The sequence below is a fragment of the Peromyscus leucopus genome, chromosome 6 (assembly GCF_004664715.2).
Source record: "Peromyscus leucopus breed LL Stock chromosome 6, UCI_PerLeu_2.1, whole genome shotgun sequence".
NCBI classification, from domain to species: domain Eukaryota; kingdom Metazoa; phylum Chordata; class Mammalia; order Rodentia; family Cricetidae; genus Peromyscus; species Peromyscus leucopus.
Window position 1 is genome coordinate 108256324 of NC_051068.1, and position 23475 is coordinate 108279798.

At 38.3% G+C, this 23475-nt stretch overlaps 1 protein-coding gene across 3 annotated transcripts in view; it reads left to right on the forward strand.

Moving 5' to 3' along the window:
* Slc39a8 (solute carrier family 39 member 8) overlaps positions 1 to 19187 on the forward strand; it is a 61719-nt gene extending 42532 nt beyond the window's left edge. For all 3 annotated transcript variants that reach the window (XM_037207132.1, XM_028857430.2, XM_028857437.2), the window contains 3 exons: positions 14354 to 14561; positions 14818 to 15002; positions 17628 to 19187. In XM_037207132.1, coding sequence (XP_037063027.1) covers positions 14354 to 14561; positions 14818 to 15002; positions 17628 to 17777 — 543 coding nt within the window. In that variant the 3' untranslated portion in view covers positions 17778 to 19187. The remainder of the gene's footprint in view (positions 1 to 14353; positions 14562 to 14817; positions 15003 to 17627) is intronic.
* The last annotated feature ends 4288 nt before the right edge of the window (positions 19188 to 23475 follow it).

The window sequence follows — 23475 nt, forward strand, 5'->3', positions numbered from 1 at the left end:
TAAATAGAATTGAAGGAACCAAGTTGAAGGGCCTGGTGATGCTTCACAAAGTAGGTGCTGTGAAGTAAGCTACAGTGGTCACAATAAAAAAGTGTTTTATGATATTGAATATTATAAAAATAATTTATTCTAGATGACTCCATTGAAAGGATAGAACACAGTATTTAAAACTTGTGGTTTGTTTAAATTCAAGTGTGGATTCATGAATTGAATCAATAACATCAAATGCTAATGTTTCAAAAGAGATAAATGTTTTTTCAAAAATTGAAAACAGTAAGAACTGTTGAAATTATGAGTTGAGAAAAGTAGTTTAACTTGATATGATATTGATAGGATATAAATTATACAGTAATCTAGATTTTTAATACCATGATTCTTGATTCTTTTTGAAATATAAGAAGAATGAAAGAAATATTATAGAACAATTAAAATATATGACTAAGGAATGTGGTATTTTTTTAATTTATCCAAACAGTTCTGGCTTATCACAGGATACTAAGTATGCAAAGCTGTTTTAAATCTAGTACTCTCTAGTATTATTTTGTCTGTGTTCCATCATGTAAAACCAATAGCTTTAGACAATTTAAAAATATGTTATCATCATGTATTTATCACAGCAAATGTTAGAAGTTAGTTGACAGTTCCATTTATAACCTTTAGGTATTTAGACAAACACTGAGATTTCTTTACACCTAGTAAATGTGAAACATAGCAGTCTGTGTGACATGGGGATGTGCGTGTAGAATGCACATCCAGTTACTCAGTTGTCACTAGATAATGTGAGGCATCCTACCTTGAAGTTGACTTGTTCCTTCCTCTGATATGGAGGGGGTCACATTAACCTCTGCATGTGGAACATTTCTTCCTCTAGGACACACAGCTTGGGAATGACTACTATCACTAGATCTTGATTCCTTAGGAATATGAGATCCTTGGTGGCATGTGTTAGCACTTCCAGGCCACTAGAGGGACCATCTAGCTCATTCTTTCTGAGATCTGCAACCAGTCTCCTACTCATTTATAATAAAAGAAAAAAATTACTCTGCCATTTGCAGAAGTTGATTACTGCACATATTATGTTTAAAACTGAGGTACAATGAAGTGGAATTTATCCACAAAGTAGGTGATGTCGGGAGCCAGACTACATCAGCAAGCTGATATAAATTGATACTTCATAAATAAAAAAAAAGTGTTTTTGAAATGCTAGGATCTCTGTGAGAGTCTTACAGATTTAAACACATTAAGTCACCCAGTAAGTATTTTACAAGTATTCAGTGTGTTCCTGTTGCTCTTCTAAGTCCTGGTAATGTGTCAGAGGCATGGAGGGACACACTCTCTGCCCTTCGGTATGTAATATACACAAAGCATTGCAAATGTTACAGAGAACTGAAATCTCAGAATCTCTCTCCTCTCCTCTTCTTCTCTTCTCTTCTCTTCTCTTCTCTTCTCTTCTCTTCTCTTCTCTTCTCTTCTCTTCTCTTCTCTTCTCTTCTCCTTCTCTCTCCTCTCCTCTCCTCTCCTCTCCTCTCCTCTCCTCTCCTCTCCTCTCCTTCCTCTCCTCCTCCCTCCCCTCCCCTCCCCTCCCCTCTCCTCCCTCTCCTCTCCTCTTCTCTCCTCTCTCTGTCTCTCTCTGTGTGTCTCTATATCTGTCTCTCACCCTCTCTCCTGCCCTGACTGATCTGTAACTAGAATCTCTATATGAGAATATGTGGGGCTTGCTTCTCAGTTTTGTTTTATTTTGTTTTGTTTGGAGTGGGTAGGTGCTGAACAGTGGATCATTTTTTTCCCTTTTGACCTGGAGAATGAGAATGCGGAGTATATTCCTGGCTTTCTGTGTTTAGAGAAGGAGACTGGATAGCTAAAAGTATTGACAATATATGTCTTCAGCATGGGGCTCAATTTCAGCCTTGTTTGCTTTGCCTGTGAATGAGGCTCTTGGGTTTGACTTTTCCAAAAGAAAATCTCTAGTTACCATTGGTGAGGGCCACCTTGCTGCACAGGCTTGGAAGAAAGGATCTGGGGTTCCTAATGTGCCTCAAATGGACATATTATCAGCTAGTTCTTTTTTTTTAAATCATTTTTTTTTAGTTCCATTCTATCCTCATGTAGTCTGCCACATACCAAGTATTTACTATTTTTAAAATTAAAACAATATTTTTTTTTTAGTCTAGGTCTCTCCAGGTAACCTAGAAACCCATGATTATCCTGCTTTCACACTCTAAGTATTGGGATTGCAGGAATGAGCTACACTCTGGCTCTATGTAGTATTTTAAATCATATAATTTGAATGTCACATCCTTTAAAAACAGTTGTCATTTCCTATCGGTGTCTATGTTAAGAACTGGTTTAAATGGGAAACCAATGTTAAGATTCAGTAAGAACTCAGAACAGCCGAATTGAAGGTTTTTTGCCTTAAAACTTTTTTAAATTAAAATATAATTACATCATTTTCTCTCTTTAATCCTTCCCACATTCTTCCTTCACCTACTCTGAAATTGAGCTCTTTTTCTTTGATTATTATTGTACATACATATAAATATATGTATTGTATATAACATATATAATACACACCTATATAACACAATATATAGTATTTTATATAGAGACACAAATATATAGATATACCCTACTGCGTCAGCTCAGCGTTACTTGTATGTATACAATTTCAGGGCTGACCACTTCTTACTGGGTAAGCAAGTAGGTGCCCTTCATAGTCGTCACTCTCCTTCTGCACCAGCACTGAGCAGCACAGCGCCAAATGCTGTCTGTAAGAAGTGACTTGGGTGGTCAGTGAGATCTCCCCCTGGGGTCTGGCGTCCAGTGCCCTGTTCCCCATGCTCCACACGACTTCCTAACAGAAGCATTGCTCTAATCAGTTCTGATTACAGGAGCACTTTAGGAACAAAGCTGCCCGTGAATAGAGGATGGCCAGCAGAGTGAGTCCTTGTTAATTTTGACTCTACCAATAGTTAATTACAGTTTGATCCTTTTGCTTATAGTCTGGGCTGTAGAATACCGTAGCAATATCTATAAAAACTGTCTTTGAGGTCCCCCCCCACATTATTCTTAAATTTTAATGTTTAAGAGCTGAAAAAAATGCCAATCTAAAAAAATTGCTCTTATGCAACTGACAGGCTGTGATACCTACCCATAGATGGTGGTGAGTTTTCTTAAGGACCCACCCATATCTGTGCCTGATGTTGCAGCCTCCTTCGTTAGCGTACGTCCTGAAATCAGCACGAGTGCATTTATCTAAACATGTTCTATACTAAATTGCTTTCACTAATCAAGCAAGACTTATCCCTATTTATAAAAATTAGTGAGGTTTTACTCAATTAGGCTTGATGTCAAGTTAATTTTTCCCCATTAGTATAATGAAGAATTGCTGTGTTGCTCTATTATGCATGTGGATTGATGAAAAGTTGAAAATTAATGGCAAACATTTTTTTTTTTTTAAATTTGGAAAACAAAGAGAGAAGGGAGAGGTTAGAGTAAATTATTCTGGATATCAGAGGAGTTGCTTAATTTTTACCATGAGAGAGCCCAGCTGCAAACCAGCCCAAGCCACACAACATTTAAACATGCACCCAGTGACGGTGGGTCTTCAGCATCCGCTTTCTCAAGGTTTTCTTTTCTTTTCTTTAAAGATTACGCTATTAAAAAACTCTATCTTGTAATTATTGGTCTTGCTAAAGTAGGTTTCTTTCTCTTTTTTTACTTCCGCTACTATCTTTTCAAAACTATTTATTTTGTGCTCTATTCTTTACATGCCACAACCTGCAGCTTGGGAATACTGAAGCAGGACCTGGTAAGTTACCATTTGCTTCATGGGTTTCATGATGGAAAGTTTGCTAAGCAAAAGGAGCTTTGTGGTTCAATAAATGGCATCCTTGTCTCTTGCAAAGCTCTTGGGAGGAAGAATTTGTTTAATGCTTTAATTAATCTATGATCTATTTTTCTATATATTTAAAGTAAAGATTCCAAGCTAGAATGCCACAAAGCTAAAGTACTCTGCAGATAAAGTATGGCTTTGCCAAGATGATTTTGGGTCTGACATCATTGTGTTATATATTAGAGTCTTACACACACACACACACACACACACACACACACACACACACACACACACCTTCCCTTCCCCCTGCACATTGTGCATAAACACACATATAACCACATTAACACCTGCTTATATTCATCTGTCTATAATGATGTTTATTTAGTTTATGACTAAGGCAAGCATCCAGATTAAAGAAATCTCATTTTTATAATGATTACTGCTTTACAGATAATGATAATGAATAAAACATGATGGAAGGCATTTGGAGGGCAACTTAAATGTACATTCATGACAAATGGACCTTCAGGGTAAAAGCAGATCATTGATTGGCTGGTAACGTTGATCTTACTATGTGTCTGCTTCTTTAGAGAATTTTCATCCTGAGAATCTCAACCCAGTTAAATTAATGGATCCTCATTTATGCTAACCAAGTGGGGATTTTCTCTGACCTTTAATTTTGCCCACCATGCTTATCAGTGGTTCAATTTATCAAAAAGTCTGGTAAGTTCTGAGTTCTAATCAGTAGTGAGCCCAATTCTTTTTGAAGCGGTTGAGATTTTATTGCTTTTTAATTTCGTTGGCAGGTGTAAGAAGATTAAAAAAAAAACAGATTGTATTTTTTTCAAATATCTTACTTGGAATATCAAAGAGCTTAATGAACATGACTTCATTAACCCTTCAGTGGAGGTGGATAGAAGTTGGAAACATTTACTAGTGGAAAAAGTGCACCAATAAAGATTACCTTTGAAGGCTTGTTAAGCCTTTCAGGTCTCTGATTCGATACTTTATAGTTTGCCCTCCTTCACTGCTAGATTATAAAATGCCTTTTATAAAAAAAACTGAAGTGAGAGATCAAACATTGTTCATAGTTTTCTAGACTTCAAAGCAAAACTCAAATCTGGAAATTGTGTTACAGTTGGAAAGTAAAATCACAAATTGCTCATTGGGTAGATGCCATGTATGTAGAAATAGCTCAGACTTTCTGTGTATTTTATGTATTAGTTTTTGCCCAGATTCCATAATTTTGGACTCTTACATGAAAACAATAATAACAACCTTAAATTGAGTTTCCAGATTACATATGCTACATTGTAGAAACATTTTATCCCCTACATGACATCTTGCTCCATGAATTACATCCCTGAAGCTACATGAAAATGTAGGAAGTGGCCTTCATACCATTGTTATTTCATGTGATCACTTCTATGTGTCAGACTATGCTTTACTTCCAGGAGATACCACTGCAAAGAGATGACTAGTCAGACAATCTTCCTGTTCATTATGGGATATACAGCCCAACATCGTAGGGCTACAAATGCTGGGCACGGAATTAAAATTATTCCATGAGGTAGTGTCCAAGTGACCACATTGATTTGGGTGGTCAGAGAAGGCCTCTTTGAAGAGGACACATTTAAGTCCAACTCTAGGCCTCGAGAAGGAGCTATCTGTGTAAAGACTGTAGAGAAGAATTTCAGCTGAGCTAACACCCGGTAACATGTCTCTAGGTGAGAAAGAACTGAACGGGTTTCAGGAACACAAAGATGGTTTGAGTAGCTAAGAACAGTGTGGATGTTGCTACACAACGACAGTGGAGAAAATTCTAGATGGAAGCTCTTCAAATAAGCATTACTGTATTCTAACGTAGTGTAGTATAGGTGACCTAAGCAAGAGGTTGGTTCTCAAATTAGTTTTTATTAAATGTGATGAGATTAGAAGAGTCAGCCAAGGAAGAAAAGTGTAGTTTTCCTCATCTGCTTTATAGTCAGTAAACAACAGAACGTATGGGCAGATTCTAAAGCCCATTGATGCTCTTTCCCACAGAGGTAGGAGTTGCTTTAAGTATCTCTGAAGTGTCAGCATGCCTCCAGACACCTCACATCAGACCAGCACATTCTGTTCAAGGACAGACTTGCTTGAGTCACTGACATTGCCCAGGACGGAGCCCAGGAAATAGCCATAAAACGACCCAATACTGTTCCAATGAACCCCTGGGCCCAGAAAACTTCAAGACTCTTGACATGAGTTTTGCAAGAGAAACAGAATTATACCCATATAATACAAACGATGAACTGGCTGGCCCCACAACACAGCAACCACCACCACAGCAGCGGCAGCAATAGCAGCAAGGCGGAGCGCTGCCCTTGGCTGTTGGCCTTTTGTAGTGTCGGCTCCGAGTCAGGCAGTCTGACTTCAAGTCCTAGATTGTCTGTTGTTTTTAAAAACTCAGTGATCCTGTTCAAGTCCTTGCTTCTAATATTTTTATTTATTTTTGCAGTTCGAAATTTAGCATCATATATCCTCAGGTGAATCAGAAGGTACTTTTCAAATAAGAAGCATTTGACAGGTTACATATCCTTTCTACTATCACTTCAACGATCCCTCAAATAATCTAAAAAAAAAAATGTGTATGTCTTACAGAGAAAGGAGGGATGACTGTCAGGGAAAGTCTGTTCCATGCTATGGAGTCCTCTGGGACATGTTGGCTGGACTCTGATTTTAGTAACATGCTTTCCCACTTGGTGCCAGCAGAACAATCTTCCTGTTGTTTATTTAGTTATAACACCCATTAACTGCTAATTACTGGGTTTTAGTATAAAAAAATTCCCCACCTTTCAAGGACATTAAATCTGGTCGCATATGTTTTGAAGATAAGGAATGGGCAAACATATGACAAAGTGCCTTTGTGCTTTCTGAAGTTCGCATTATTTAGAGAAACTGAACAAGAAAAATTTCCTGTTCAATTCATCCCACATTGTATTCTTTGGAAGGATCTGAGTGGATGTTGCATGGGGTAGTAATTTGTGAGGGTGTTCTGAGAAAAGCAAAATATACTTTTGCTATGAGCATGCTTTAATTTATTCAGCCAATGAATATTCATGGAGTGCTTACCATGCTAGACATTTGCTGGACAGAAGTCAACCCCAGGTAGTAAGGCCCCACATTTCCTAGAGATCACACTTAGTTTGCTTGGTATAAGCATTCAGATCCTGTCTCATTTCCTTTCTAGAGGTATGTTATGTTACTTGACTTCCTCATTCCTCAATGTCCTCATTTGTAAAATGGGAATTATATGTGCCCAAGACTGCTCTGAGGACTAAATGACCTGTGTGTCAACCCTAGGATTGGAGTAAGTGCAGCGCTGTGTGAGCTGTTATTACCAATGCTGTGTGGTGTGTGCTCTAGGAGTAGATTGTGCATCTTTCATCTTAAATTCCTCACTATGAAAACATCTTTCTCATAGTATCCAGTGAACCTTTAGAATGGCATGGCACCCCCCTCCCCACCTCCCTTTCATGTGGCTCCAACCTCTTACACTTTCCACTTACAGAACAGACGTTTCCTGTTTTCCCGAATATGGAAATACAGACCCCTTTCGGGTCACCTCTCACAGAGAAGGGCTTTTGATTCTGCTTCTGTGCTGCTCAGTTCTCTCCTGGCAGCCTGCCTGTTTCCTCCCACCCCACCGCCATCCTAATTGCTTGTTCTACAACAAGGGCTGCAGTTACCACTGGCTTTCAGGCCCCTTTTCATCCATCGTTCTTTGCCTCTTATCACATTGCCCAAGCTCCTTGCCCTAATCACTTCTGCCAACAGAAAGAACTTCTCCCCCCCCCCCCCGCCCCCATTCATCCTATCAGTCATTTGTATTGCACCGGGTGAGATCCTTCATATTTTAGTTCTTCTTGACATCATACATGTTAAATGCTGTGTACACAGCGGGCAGTGGTGGGACCAGGTCCCATCCTCTGTGGAAACCCACAAATCCATATTTCTGTATTTTGGAAATGCTTCTTTTCAAGGTACTGAATGCTGATTTTTCTAGCTTATATTAAAACTTAACCAACCTCTGGTATCTCTTGAAAGCCCCTTTAAGATTCCTCAGTGATAAACGGGCTGGGGAATACTTTATACAGATTTATAGGAAACGGTACCCTCTTTCCAGAATGTACAGAGAGCATCAATGCTGTTGGCATCTATAGCAACAGGAGGCAGAGAGCTGGAAATAGTCCATTAGGATGACTGTAAATATTTAATTAGTATGTAGTTTAAATTCTAGTGGCAAATAGTAGCAGATTTCTCAAAAACCTTTAAAGTTTCTCTTAAATTAGTTTTTTTCCCCAAAGTAGTAAAGTGATGTGGTCCCAAATGGAACATGAGTGACAGCTATTTCTACTTGATAATTTAAACTAAGACCAAAACAACTTGATTCATATTCCACAGAAGAATTTTCTCTCCAGAGAAAGAAAACAATTTTAAAAGTTTCTGGAAATTGTTATTTTCTTGTTAAGGGTTATTTTTGTTAGCCAAGAAAGTTGTAGAAGTAGCTTTGAGATTTTCCTGAAATCAAATGCCTGTCAACTTAATGCATTTGAATTTTACTTAGCTATATGTGTTAATAACCGAATTAATTTTTCCTTTTTTACATAAAATTTCACTTTGGTGACAAAGAGCGGAGGAAGGACCCCTTAGCTCTGAAATACAAACATTGAAATCATTAGAAAACCTAGTCATGACAGCAAGACTTATGAATATTTTATATTTTTAGAATGACTTTAATACTTTATAATCCTTCTGTGTCTACTTAACACGATTTTATTTTTCTCATTAAAATATGTGTAATGGTGCATATACTATTTGCAAACGCTATGTTGGGAATGAAATTAGACTGCCCTTTCCAGAAAGAGATGAGGCATTTAAATGAAGATAAATAGTAAAGAGAAGAGGGACAATTCACAGGACTTTGGGAGGGAGTCAGTGAGCTGCGCAGGGAGGCTCAGTAACAAGAGGCGGGAATTAGCGGAGTTAATGGTCTCTACCCTAAGGACCAGAGAAGGAAGGTTTCTTTAAGAACTGAGCCCTTGGTGGTCTTGTTTTTATTGGGTTGGCCTCCTTTGAGCAGGACTACTGAGAGTGGAGTATGAAAAGCACCCTGTCCAAATTCCCTGCATTCTAAGGACGATTGCTGTCTCATTCTGCTGTCTCATTCTGTATGACACCAGCTCTTCCTGGGACTAGTGCAGTGACTTCATCTATCTGCTGGCTTGGGTCCATAAGAACCTTATATTGCTAGGGGCTTACTCTTCTTTCAAAGATCAGAAAATGATGCTGTTCCCTTGAGCAGTAGGCTCTTCGAAATCATCAAGTTCAAGGTCTTGGGACAGGTAATAAGAATTCTTCAAATTTTAATTTAAGACTGGTTGCTCTCCCCTGTAGCTGGAGTTGAAGGTGTGCATTTCATAGCTAGGACTGCTACCTGTGACTATTTTTCACTGGGGAAATTTTTATGAGACTCTAGGAATACAGATATATAAAGTAAGCATATAAGCAAAGCATGTACTGATAACTTGTAAAAAAATTATCTTCAGATGTCTTTGGGACAGGTATAATTTCACCACTCATTAAAAAGACAAAAGCAAGTTTGCCTGTGAATGAGATGGATGAGCTTGTTCATTTTTATATCAAGTATTCAATCTTTGCTGAATGTTTGATACTGCAGGACATAGATCATCTTCAACCTTTTTCAGAGTTGATTAATATTTTGATTTTATGATTGCAAATGCCAAAATGCTACTTAACATAAATACATAGTAAAAAATGGCAGGAATAGGTTTAAGGCTATTTCAGATTTTCTTTTTTCTTTCTTTTCTTTTCTTTTTTTTTTGCTAATACCAAACCAAAATTCACTCAATGATTTATTCTGAAAAATGAAATCAGCAATTCAAATAGCAATTTACAAATCTAACACAAATCAAAATATACTGAGAAATGATGGTAGAAAAATATTAAAAGTCTGCTTACCATAATTAAACTATTAATGTTTCTATAAAAGCAGAAAATATTGTGTGTACAGAATATTATTAGCTAGTAGTCTTGAATCTGAGCTGAGGTGATTCTGACAAACGTTCATTGGCATTGCATGGTGTGACAGCATGCATGATGTGACAGCATTGCATGGTGTGACAGCATTGCATGGTGTGACAGCATTGCATGGTGTGACAGCATTGCATGGTGTGACAGTATGCACAGTGTGACAGCATTGCATGGTGTGACAGCACGCATGATGTGACAGCATTGCATGGTGTGACAACATTGCATGGTGTGACGGCATTGCATGATGTGACAGCATGCATGGTATCAGGTACACATGTGCTCAGAACCAAGGCTGTGACATGAGCAAAGTAGGCGAACACTGCTAAACACTTCTGATTCAGTTCTCATTTGATTTTGAATTCATTTTGGGTCATTGGATGTACAGAAATCATTCATTGTTACAAATTTTTTGTGACTCCCCCTACATTTAATTATGTGAACCCCATCGGGATCTTAACTTAGGGAAACTGGACTCTGTAGCATACCTGTAGCTGTTCCCAAAGTTGTGAATTCTCTGTGTCAGTTAACTACACACACACACACACACACACACACACACACAATCACACACATTCACACATGCATATGCACACCTACACTCAGTCACACACACACTCATACTACACACACATACACACTCACACACATACACACATACACACACACACTCACATACACATATACACACATACACACACATACACACTCACACACATACACACATACACACACATACACACATTCACATACACATACACATTCACATACACATACACACACACACACTCACACATACACACTCACACACATATACATACTCACACACATTCACATACACATACACATTCACATACACATACACACACACACTCACACATACACACTCACACACATACACACTCACTCATATACACACACATACACACATGCATACACTCACATATACACACTCATACAAACATACACACATATGAATACACTCATACATACACACATATACACACACATACACACTCACATACAGACACTCATACACACATACATGCTGGTATGAGGCATCTATCCACAGTCTATAGACAGCATGCTAAACTTGCTGGTCCCTTGGCTTGTATTCTAGCTGAGCTTTCACCAGGGCACCCAAAGTCCCACCCAGACGCTTCTATGGGACTAAGTGACCTGACTTGCACATTCTTTAAATGAATTGATTGTGCTTCTTGCTTTGCTGAAAAATAGTGTGGAGGCCATTTTTAGAGACGACCTTGCTGTACTATATAAATCTCTAGAAGATGCGTCATGCACAAGTATTAGAGACAAAGAAGGCGTGTCTCAAATAGGTCTGTCGTTGTGAGTCTAATGAGTATCCCCTAGAGTCATTGTCCTGGCCAAGCATAGCCAGCTGGTCCATGCTGTTCTTGAGCAGGGGACTCAGTGTCACCTTCGCTTTCCACAAGTTGGATGTTTCCTGGGCTCAGGAAAGCTAGGTCAGATCTGTAGAGGAAGGGGATGTTAGAGCTACAGTCGCCTCTCTCCCTACTATTTTGTATGTGGGCTCATTCAGCAAATATCAGGATGGCTATTGAAAGGCACAGAGTGACATTTGCAATCAGATTTTGTTCACTTCATTACGGATGCTATTTTCTGTGATCTCTTCTATGAGATTTAGGCAAAGACAATTAGCTTCATACCCTGGCTTACTAAAAGCCCCGTCCTTAACATTTCTTTACAGACATCTTTGCTATCAGTTTTCCAGTTTTATGTTTTCAAAGTTATACCAGGGTTAACGTAGCACCATACCTTAGGTCCTTTCCTTTGTAGGAAGTAGCAAATCAGACATTCCATCTAAAGTCCTGCTTACATGACAGGGTCTCACTATATCACCCTGGCTGGCCTGGAACTTTGTCAACCAGGCTGGCCTTGAACTCGTAGAGATCTGCCTGTCTCTGCCTTCTGAATGCTGGGATTAAAGGTGTGCACCACCACACCTGGCTCAAACTGCTTTTTTAAAAATTATCTTCTGTTTGAAGGTGAAGTCTTTCAACTTCATTTTCTAGCTCTTACTTATGTTCTATTAATTCCCATTCACAGACACATTTTTCAGCCTTTATTTACATGGTTTTCATTTCTTGACATCTAGACCCTTTTGCCACCAATGCACTTTTCTGTAGGTCACTACATTCCCTTTTAGCTTTCTACCCTGGAAATTATTTTGCAGTGTGGGAATACAGAGCTTAACATTTCCCTCACATGGTCTCTCTTCTTTGCCTTCTCACCAATAAAGTGCAGAGACAATAAATCATAACAACAGTCATGCTGCCTTTCTCAGTACACGGTGAAGTTGACTGTGCATGGGACAGGACTAGGCCCTCTGAATATGAGATACAATTGTGTAGCTTGGTCTGTTTGAGGGGCCCCTGGCAATGGGATCAGGATCTATCCCTGGTGCATGAGCTGGCTTTCTGGACCGCATTACCTATGGTCGGACACCTTGCTCACCCTTGATATAGGGAGGAGGGGCTTGGTCCTGCCTCAACTGAATGTACCAGGCTTTGCTGACTCCCCATGGGAAGCCTTACCCTTTTGGACAAGGGAATGGGGGGAGGGTCAGGGGAGGAGGCTGAGGGGGAGCAGAAGGAGGGATGAAAAGGGGATCTGTGGTTGGTATGTAAAATGAATAAAATTTTTTTTTTCTTAAATAAAAAAAAGTAGAAAGGATGGCTCACCATGTGTTAAAAAAAGATACAGGTGTAAAATAAAGGACCTCATCTAGAGAGAAGATGAAATTCTCTGTGCAGATGACAGGGTTTTTAAAGTAAAGGTGGTTAGAAGTTTATTCTGCCATTGCCTCTGTTTTTTAGAAGAGTTTTGGGGATGGGGAAGAATTCAGGAAGAATTCTCCATGCGAATTGCTTTCAGGGTGCAAAAAAGACTATCTCATGAGTTAGCAGTCTTTAACCACTCACTATTGCCAAAAGAGCTCGCTTGCTTTGTTTTTACCACTGGGTAAGTTCACTAATGTTTTTGTGTTTTAATTTCTTCAGCTCTAAAGTAATGATGAGAGGTTTAAATATCTGAGGTGCTTAAAACAGGGAGAGGGACCTGCTCAACACCATTGGGCTTCGATGTCAATATTTCAGAACAACCGCAATGAGGATGAGGATGGTGACAGAGAGTGACCCTGTCCTTGTAGAGTAATTGAAGACTTTTTTTTTTTTTTGCTCTGGATGACTTTTAACATGTGTCTAAACAAAAAATGCTCCTCTAAAGACTCAGATTTTCACCACATAGACAGTCAAAAGATGTATTTTAAGACCTATATTCAGCGTCTTGAGCAATGAAGCAATGTGGGAGTAAATGTTAACATGCTCAGACAGTTGCTCTGAAAGAATCCCCTTTAAAAAACTCATCCATAAAAATTTACATTTGTTTTTCCATTGCAGATACATCTCTCAAAGATAGAGACTATGTTTTCCCATAATACTCTGTATAGTATTTGAGAAATTGTTGTTGCTAACAGATATTCTGATTGGATGCTTAGATAGAAGTGGGGAGAAGAATTAGGAACAAAATGTTTACCAGTTCTTTCCAAGTGCTTTCCTACTTACAGGCAAGTTTACATTGTATTATCATTTTCTGTACATTCTAGAAAGTGCTTTAGTAGGCATTTATCATTGGAGTTTTTAAAAATTGTCAAATTTATGGAACTTGAAATTTTCATAAGGAATGTGCTACAGGATTTTATTTTTTATTGTCATTTTGAAATGAAATAAATGTTAATGGAAAGGCAAGCCGGTGCTCATCACACTTTGCAGAATTTCTAAGACCAACAGAAATCTAGAGCACTGAGAGCAGCATCCAGAACAGAGTGAACTTGGTGAGTTGCTGAGGAATGAATGGATCACTGTTCATTCACTTCAATTCATGGCAGAAAAAACTGAGAGGATCATTTGCTAATGGTCACGCAGCGACATGACAAGTGGAATGAACATTTCTTGATGTCATTAGGCTTTAATTATTGATGTGATATTTAAATTGTAATATGAAGATGACTTTCAATTTTGTTTTTGAATAACTTCAGGATGTACGAATCTATCAAATTCCTAGGTTAGTATCTGTTACATCATTGGAAGGCAGTTGTAAGACTTTGCTCATACAAGTCAAATAATTGATTTAAGGGTCAACTAATTTAAAATGTCTATAAGTGACTTGTTGAAGGTGTGTCAAGTGATTCATTTCCTCTGTCTCTGCCATAAGCTTTTTGTTCCCCTCTCTGATGTATTATTATGGTTTCTCATACACTACCAATGTCTTTTAGTTGGAACAATCTGTATCCCCTGGGACAAAACCCATCTCTTACTTTTCTGGATTTATTTGAATGTTCAGACCACATTGGTTTTCATGTTGTTTGATTTTTCTGCTATTTTACAGGATGGAAAAACGGAGTCAAGTTCATGTACCTGTTTGAAGGGGCCCAAACTGTCAGAGATAGGAACAATTGCCTGGATGATCACGCTCTGTGATGCCCTTCACAATTTCATTGATGGCTTGGCAATCGGGGCGTCCTGTACTTTGTCTCTTCTTCAGGGACTTAGTACTTCCATAGCGATCCTGTGTGAGGAGTTTCCTCATGAGTTAGGTGAGAGACTCTGCTCACAGGGCAGTAGGTGATGGAATCTTGTGATTCTGTGTGAGGAGTTTCCTTATGAATTAGTTGAGAGACCCTGCTCACAGGGCAAGAGGTGATGGAATTGTGCACTGGGCAAATCCAGCTCCTATACTGAAATGAATGACCTGTTGTTAGAAATAATAATCATATAATATAATAATAATTATTATAAGTCTCATCCGCAAACAGAAGGAAGCACAGCTCACTCGACGCCTTTTTCTTCTAGGGGACTTTGTGATCTTGCTCAATGCAGGGATGAGCACTCGACAAGCCTTGCTGTTCAACTTCCTTTCTGCATGTTCCTGCTATGTTGGGCTAGCTTTTGGCATTTTGGTGGGCAACAATTTTGCTCCGAATATTATTTTTGCACTCGCTGGAGGCATGTTTCTCTACATTTCTCTGGCAGATATGGTAAGAAATTCAAGTATTTTATTTTATATTAATTTGACTTTTACAAATGAGCATCTGGGTTATGAGTTGTAGAGCAGCCTTTTGGCTTCCCATTGTCTTCGAGGCCTGAGAGGTGATCCAGAGCTTTCCCATCTCAGAACATCACCCTTTGTGAGTAACTTGGACGAGCAGTTACTGGAAAAGGCTGTCCTGGGTTCTTTGGTATCTGATCACTGTCAACAGTTTTTTACTAGAAGAGGGCTATTTTCCAAGGCCTTCTTTTACTGTATGATGAATAAAATGACTTCTATTATAGTAGGTTCTTGTAAGGCCTGATTCCTCTTTTGCATAAGGATGCCACACTTAGAAGAATAAACAACACGGTAGAGTAAATGTAAACTTTTTTTAAAAAAAATTTAAAATGACTCACAATGAAAGCTTTTATTTATTTATTTATTTTTTAAATTACACTCATGATATTAATCACATTTGTGGTATTCATAGATTATATTCGCAATATTCATTCAATTATATATATATATATATAATATATGTCGAATGTCATTTCTTGAAGGGGGTAGGAGGTCTTAATTACAGGCTTACAGCACAATGGGAGGACCCTGGAGGGCAGAAGTTTGCTACTGATGTTTTACAATCTTGCATCTAAGCTGTTAACGCCCATTATTCAGGATACACAGACAAGGAACTTCCCTTAGGCATTCAGGAATATATATATATCCCCCGGGCGGAGCTGAGGACCGAACCTAGGGCCTTGTGCTTGCTAGTGCTATACCACTGAGCTAAATTCCCAACCAAAAGCTTTTGAAGTTAAGCTAAAACTATTATACTAAATTAAGAAAAGTTAAATTTTAAAAATATTTATTTGTTTTGTTTCAGAGATAAGGTTTCTTTTTGTAATAGCCCTAGCTGTCTTAGAACTCAGTTTGTAGACTAGGCTGGCCTTGGACTCACAGAAATAAGCCTATGTCTACCTCCTGAGTGCTGGGATTAAAGGTGTGTGCTAACACACCCAGTTAAAATTTGACAATATTTATTTGGGTCAGTATGTTTTTATGTCTGTAGGTGTATGCTTAATGTATGTAGGTGTGTGTGTGTGTGTGTGTGTGTATGTGTGTGCATGTGTATATAGATAAATGCCTTTTATGTTTTCAAGGGTGTCATGGACAGTTTCTAGAAAATGATATGTGAGAGTATGAAAATTAAGGAATATTTGTTTACATTTGGAAATTATTGTATTACATATAATTTAATAACTTAACATCTCTCCTCTCTATTATAAGCTCCAAATTCTAAGAGTCTGGTTCAGTCCTTTAGTTCACTGTTCAGTGAAGACCTTTGGAAAAGTAAAGATTCAGCTCTTAGAACCCTCACGCACTTACATTTTTCTTCACGGAATTATGCCACACACTGTATTCCAGATGGCCACTTTGTCCTATGATGTAAAAAGGCTCTATTAAAGTTAGTCCCTTTATAGAAGTGACACAAATGATACTCTACGTGACATAGTAGTTTCCTCGTTTTAGAGCTGTCACCCACTTTATCCTAGGAAGAACTTCACAGCAGTTCTGGCTTGCCTGTGGACTCTGGAAATCCCTTGCATGGCTACATTCACGGCTTCACAGCGTATATGAAGCCCTGAATGTGTTTCTAAAACTTGACTTACAGGTCCCCTTGTGGAGCCTTTGCAGTGAATGCTATTGCTGAGAAAGAGCAAATTTATTTATTTACTTTTTTACCAAAACACCTAGGATTTTATTTGTTTTCACTATAATGAAATGACTATAACTTCAACCCCAGACCAATGCACAATTCATTATAAAAGCTTATTATTCTATAAAGATAGAGCAAGTACAATGGGACAAACTAGAAAAGACAAGAAAGAAATCAAGTTCCTTCAAAACAGTGGTTCAGTCAGCTACACAAATTTTTCTTCCCCTCAGCCAGCCCTGAAAATTGTAAGACAGGTGGAGTAGCTGCTTTCTTGAGGATTCCTGTCCAGAGGAGCAAAGTCAGAATTTAAGCAAACAAAAATGCCACATGTCTAACAAGAAGGATCCCCAAGACCACACAAGCGTGGTGTGGTGGCACAGGGCAGGATGATTAGAAGTCCAAGATCATCATCAACTACATAGTGAGTTGTAGGTCAGCCTGGGCTAAGCAAGAAACAACAACAACAAAAACCAAGTCATACAGAAGACTGAATATTAAGAAATAATTAAAAAATACTGTGAAATAAGAGGAAAAGTAGTATACATAATGGGTGATGAAGAGGACCCTAATATAGCTCAGGAAGGACTAAAGGAAGTAACCAGGAATGTATGCCTGAGGGTGAAACCTGGAGGGTTGAATTCCTGAAAATTTGAGGTGTAGACAGAGGCATATGGGAAGAGAGTTGGGGGAGAATGTTTCACATCAGATACATTCCGTGTGGCTGTGTGGTTCACATGACCATTTCAGTTGTTTTACTCTGGATGCCCTAACGTACTAGAATTCCTCATTATGAGACCTGAACCAAAAATTTGACATGTCTGGAATAAATGCTCATTTCCTCTGTAGAACCCCTAAACAAACATTTCAGGTTTCACCACAAGATGGCGATAGCTGTTTAATAATGTGTCTTTTTAGTTTCCAGAGATGAACGACATGCTGAGAGAAAAAGTAACTGGAAGAAAAACGGATTTCACCTTCTTCATGATCCAGAACGCCGGGATGTTAACTGGATTCACCGCCATCCTGCTCATCACCTTGTATGCAGGAGAAATAGAATTGCAGTAGTCGGAAGTGGAACATAGTGTTAATGAAGGAAGGCATTTAATAAGCAATAAAATAAAACATCTCCAAAGGGATTTTTTTTTAAAGCGTATCCTATTTAGTTAAAAGAGATTTTTATTTTCAACTAGAAGCTAAGGAATCTAGCGACTGGTTTCAGACACATAAAATAGGTGAAATTTGTTGTTAAAAATTCTTTAAAAGGTTTTCGGTTTCAGTCTGAAATGGCTGGCATATGTGGGCCTTTGGTAAATACCTGTTTTTTTTTGTGTTTTAGGCATATTAGAAAGTTATCATGAGACAAAACACATGCATTCACAAGCAGACACACAGACCCAGAGAAAAACACAATCTCGGTCACGAAAGACTTTAAAATTTGGTCAGATAGAAAAAAAATTCAAGTGCTTTCAAAGTGGTTTTCCTTCAATTAATGTGTTCGGCTGCTTGTAAGGGCAGGTGCATCAAATGTAGAGGAAAATCAAAAGAGCTCCAGTGCATCCATGAATGATTCCAGAGCCTTAATGATCCCCAGAAAGAAAGATTGTTCACAGTGTTTGTTCAGTTTTATGTCTCAGTTAGTGACTTACAGGCTTGTTTTGAAAGCTATTCCAAAGGAACACAAATTAGGAAACTTCAAAAGGCCTTCTAGGCTCATGAAGCTTGGGCTTAGCAGTTTGTCATTGAGTGTAGACTTGCCCAGACTCTGCAAAGGTCGGAATGGCTTCACAGTGACTTAGGTTGTGGTTTCCACCCTCAAAAATGGTGGAGGACTGTGCAAGACTGTTCAGAACTCAGTCTCACCATGTTCTGGGATTGCTTTGTGATGGTGAAGAATATGTTGGGTGGGAGAGAGAAATTGAATGTAATCTTGAGCAATTTACTTTTTAGAGATAAGCATAATTATTTAGCAGGGAAAATTTCAATAAATGCAAAACAACAGCTGGGCTGGGCTGTGTCAGAGACTGACTGGCAATGGAAGCATGTGTTCATTAGGGGTGATTGACAGTCAGTTGGAAACATCTTCTTTTATGTTCAGCATGGATTTTTCCATATGGTGTATCTTTGGAAAAAACTCAGCATACTGTGATTATTTTTCTACCTTTTGTAGGAGACAGAGCTTGTTGAGTTTTTGAGCAGGTAGTAGACCAGTAGTCCGAATTGAACATCCTAATCTCAATTCACACTCCCAAGTAACTTAAAAAAAGAAAAAATCATGATTTGACAGTGATGAAAATCACTCATAGAAACCAACAGTTATCTCAGGAATTATGCTTTCCTACAAGCCAAAAAACACGTTTTCATACAATAGCAATGCAAGTTTGATAGCCATTTCACGTATATGTTTATGTATATATCACTCTATGTCTGACAATTGAGAAATATCATGTGACCAAACAGTAAACAACTTTGAAGCCATGTAGTGTGTCAGTTATTTTTCTTTTAATATGTCTTTGTTTTGAATGACTATCATGTACCTGGTATTATGGGGGAGAGACAAATAGGAAATTTATGTTCTATTGTTTATTTCAAAGATATCTAGCAAATAAATCCTACAAAGATTTATTTTTCATTTCAATAAATATAATCTATATTACTACATATTTCCTATCCGTGCTTAATAATCTTTGCTTTTTAAAAGTGTAGGTTGTATGTATTTTTTAAAAATAATTTATTTAATTTTACTTCATGTGCATTCATATTTTGCCTGCATGTATATCTGTGTGAAGATGTTAGGTCCCCTGAAACTGGAATTATAGGCAGTTGTGAGCTACCATGTGGGTGCTGGGAATTGAACCTGGGTCCTCTGGAAGAGCAGTCAGTGCCCTTAATTGCTGAGCTATCTCTCCAGCCCAGTTATATGAATTTTTAAAGAAACAATTGATGGCACAATATTTTAGAAAGATAGTTTAGTGATCCTCATTGTACATGTGGATTGTCTGGAGACTTTTTTGGCATGCTTTCTATGTAGTTGACTTTTCATCATTTTTCTTTACCATGGAGAACAAAGGACACTGGACAGTGATGGCTCAAAAGCAGAAGACGTTGCTTGTTGAGGTAGAAGGAAAGCCATGGTGGCATTTACGTTATTCCAGTTAGCTTTTCTCAAGTAAGTTAAATCCTGTCAATTAACTTATCTTCTACAGAGGCATTCAACATACTAGATGAATATTCTATGATCTTCAGTTTTTTTGAAGAAGAAAGAGTTTATTTCATATTACAGGTTGCAAATCATCATCGAGGGAAGTCAGGGCTGGAATTCAAGCAGGAGTTGAAGCAAAAATCATGGTGGAAAACCGCTTCCTGGCTCTTTCTCTGGCTTGTTTGGCTCACCTTAGTAACAGCTCCCAATTGGACTTAGAACCTGCTCAACAAGAGGGAAATAATGGCTGGTACTGGAAGCCTAGCTAACGGTTCAGTGCTAGTGAAGTCATGAATATTGGAGGAGAACCTACAACCACTACTTACTAAACCAGCATAATCATTAGATTTTCAACACACACACACACACACACACCATATTTTATATATATATACACATACACATATATATGTATATATACATATATATGTATATATATATTCTCATTGTTAAACTTTAAAGAATGTGTACTAACAGCTGGTATTTATAGGGTACTGTAGCAGACCCAGTTATCATGGTAATGCTGTGTCACAAAACACCTTGGGAAACTGAGGCTCACAGAGTAGGTCATTCTTCTCCTACAGAGGTGCTGATGGATGGCCAGCTGATAATGTCATGGTTTCAGGGTGTGGTTTCCAATTATAGTGGCTGGAGCTGTAAATTCATGTGGCAAAGGACATAGATGTCCAAGTTCACTTGTGAGTAAAGTGCAAGCAAATTTAATCAGTCTGAAGTGGTCCCTATGAAGTACCTATTATTTCATTTTTACCAAATATTAATGATCATCTATCAGAAGTCTCCAGAGCCACCCTCCCCTTCTAATATTTATCTAGATCTTTCTAATGAAAAGTTTCTTTTCCTTATGCATATAGGTTAGGATGTGCAACTGTACCTTGGCTCAGTCCTATCGAGGATAAATTGATGTACCTATTGATGTTTGCTTAGCTTCCAGTTGCTCTTCTGTCCTGGCTTCTTGCTGCAGCAGCAGTGGAATGTAGCCAACTCTTGAGCTCAGTGTTTGAAGTTTCTGGAGGCTACAGAGGGTCATAATGATTTCTAGATGCTCAGTGAGACCCTAGACCCTTTGAGTATTTCTGATTTACCACATTAACGTGCCTGTCTTGCCTTGATCTGTTTGACGTTGTCTTCTTTAGGTCTCTTTGATTTTATCAGGAGGCTACCATGATTTTCAGACAATTTTTGCGCTTACTTAAGATCTGTTGCAGTACAAGAAGTTCTCAAATGGATCGTCTTTGGCTACATTACCACAGATCATTCTTAATGAACGCTTTGCCTTCCACACCATGGGTTATATCTTTGCTCTTGGTTGCTTTTCTGTCAGTTTCTTTTCTGTATTAAGGATACACAAAGCATTTTCTCCTGACCATTTGGCTTTCTAGTTAAAAACTTTAACTTCTCCGTGGTCCCAGTACCAGAGATTCTACTCATAAAATTTAAAGTCAGTGAAAGAAACTGGATAAACTGGAAACTCCAAATATCATTTTGTTAATTAGAAGGCATTTTCCCTCCTACCATATTTTAGTTTTTTCAGCTAGATAGCATTCTGCAGGCATTGGGAATAACATGTCACCTTGAAGATGGTTCTTAGATGTAAGAAAATGATAGTATTGTGGTGTGGAGGATTTGTAACTAGGGTTTAAGGGTAAAAGGTTTTCTCTCAGTTTTATAGAAGAGCTGTGAGCCGCAACAGAGGGCTGGCACAACTGTCTTAGAAACCTAGACCTCTTCCATTTGTTTGCTGTGCTGTATTTAGCTTTTTAGTGGGAAGGTTCCCACTTCCAAGAGGCTTTATATCTTAAGATGGTTCCTAGAGATCTGGCTTTGAACTCTGAACTCCACATAGCAGGAAAGAGGACTGGTTAGAAAGGCAAACAGCTCATGCTCAGCTCTTTCTTCACCCCTTTTTGAGCAATACCTGTTAGAAGTAAGATCCAACAACATTTATTTATGAGTCACCTGTATAGACCAGTCTTTAGCGAGGCAATGCTGCATTCAGCTGGATGCACTCCTTTGGGGGGCAGGGAGCTTCACTAAGAAAAGCAAAGAATGGCTATAGATATTGGCCATCTTTCTGGTCTAAACAGGCTTGCACCCATTTAGTTGGTTCTGAGTGTGTGTATGGGCCAGAAGTTGATGTTCAATGTCTTTCTCAAGCCTCTCCAATCCTACTTTCCTTTGGAGACAGTCTCTCACCAAACCTAGAATTCACCAATTCAGCTAGATTGTCTGGTTAGTAAGTCCCAGAGTTCCTCCTGTCTCCATATCTCCAGTTCTGAGATTATAGGCATGGACTTCCATGCCTGGCTTTCCCTGTGGATGCTGGGGATCTGACCTCAGGCATTCATACTTATGCAATAAGCACTTTACCTGTTTCTAGCCAATGACCAGTATTTTAACTAGTTTTATTCTTCATAGTAGCATGCATTAATTATGCAGAAGATTGGGTTTCATTTTGCTATTCTCATATGCATACACAGTGTATTTAGACCTTTCATACATACACATAATGCCGTTTTCACATTCAGGTTGTATTTTGCATTCTTCACACACTACTGTATTTTTGCCATTTTCACAGGTATAGTATATTTTGACATTCTTACATGCACAATGTATTTTTCCATTTCCACACACACAAAGTGTTTTGACACACACATAATGTATTTTGACTACACACACACTCAGTGTACTCTGATCACACCTCCATTATTCCCTTCTCACTGTTGCTAACCCCTGCTCCTTCATTCCCAACTTGTTCTTCCTCTAACTTCACATCTTATCGTTTGGTGACCCAAGGAGTTTAATTAGTGTTGCCTTCAGAAGCAAGGGCTTAGTTACGGGAGCAGAGACATCTTACACCAGCGATGAAACCCTCCTGTTTTCCCCAGCAGCCATCAATGCCAAGAGAACTGCAGGGAAGGGGAGGAGAGTCTTCCCCACAAGCCCCTCCTCCCTCCATGGCAGGAGATGGACAGTTATAGCTAGTATTATTAGTACACATTTGTACTCATCGTTTTTCTGCCTCAGTCTATTATGAGTGGTATTTATTTACCTCCAAAATTTTTGTTTTTCATAAGATAGTATAAAATTTAAGGAAACTTTAAAAATTTATTTATAGATTAAAAAACATCTGATTAGTAGGTTCATGTCCATGACTATGAAATTAAGTGCTATCCGAAGAAATTAGAAATGAATTTTTAAAATCATTTGTGTTATGTATATGTCAGTTATTTGTAGACATTCTGTATAAGGAACATTAGATCTGAAATGTTGTTAGATGATATTTTGCAGAAAACAATTTGAAAACATTTTATTTAGAATAAATAAAATAAATTATAGATAATTGAGTGGTCTACACACCAGATCTCAATTTCATATAGTTTGGTTTGACTTGAGACTCTGTTTACAACCTAAAGTAATTATATAATTTTTACATTCCCAGAGTCCTGGGCTAAAACAATCCTCATGTCATCCCAAGTTTCAACCAGAAGGCTTAGTCAATCCTATCTCCAAAGCGGGTTTCAAAGGACAATAAGAAGTTAAACC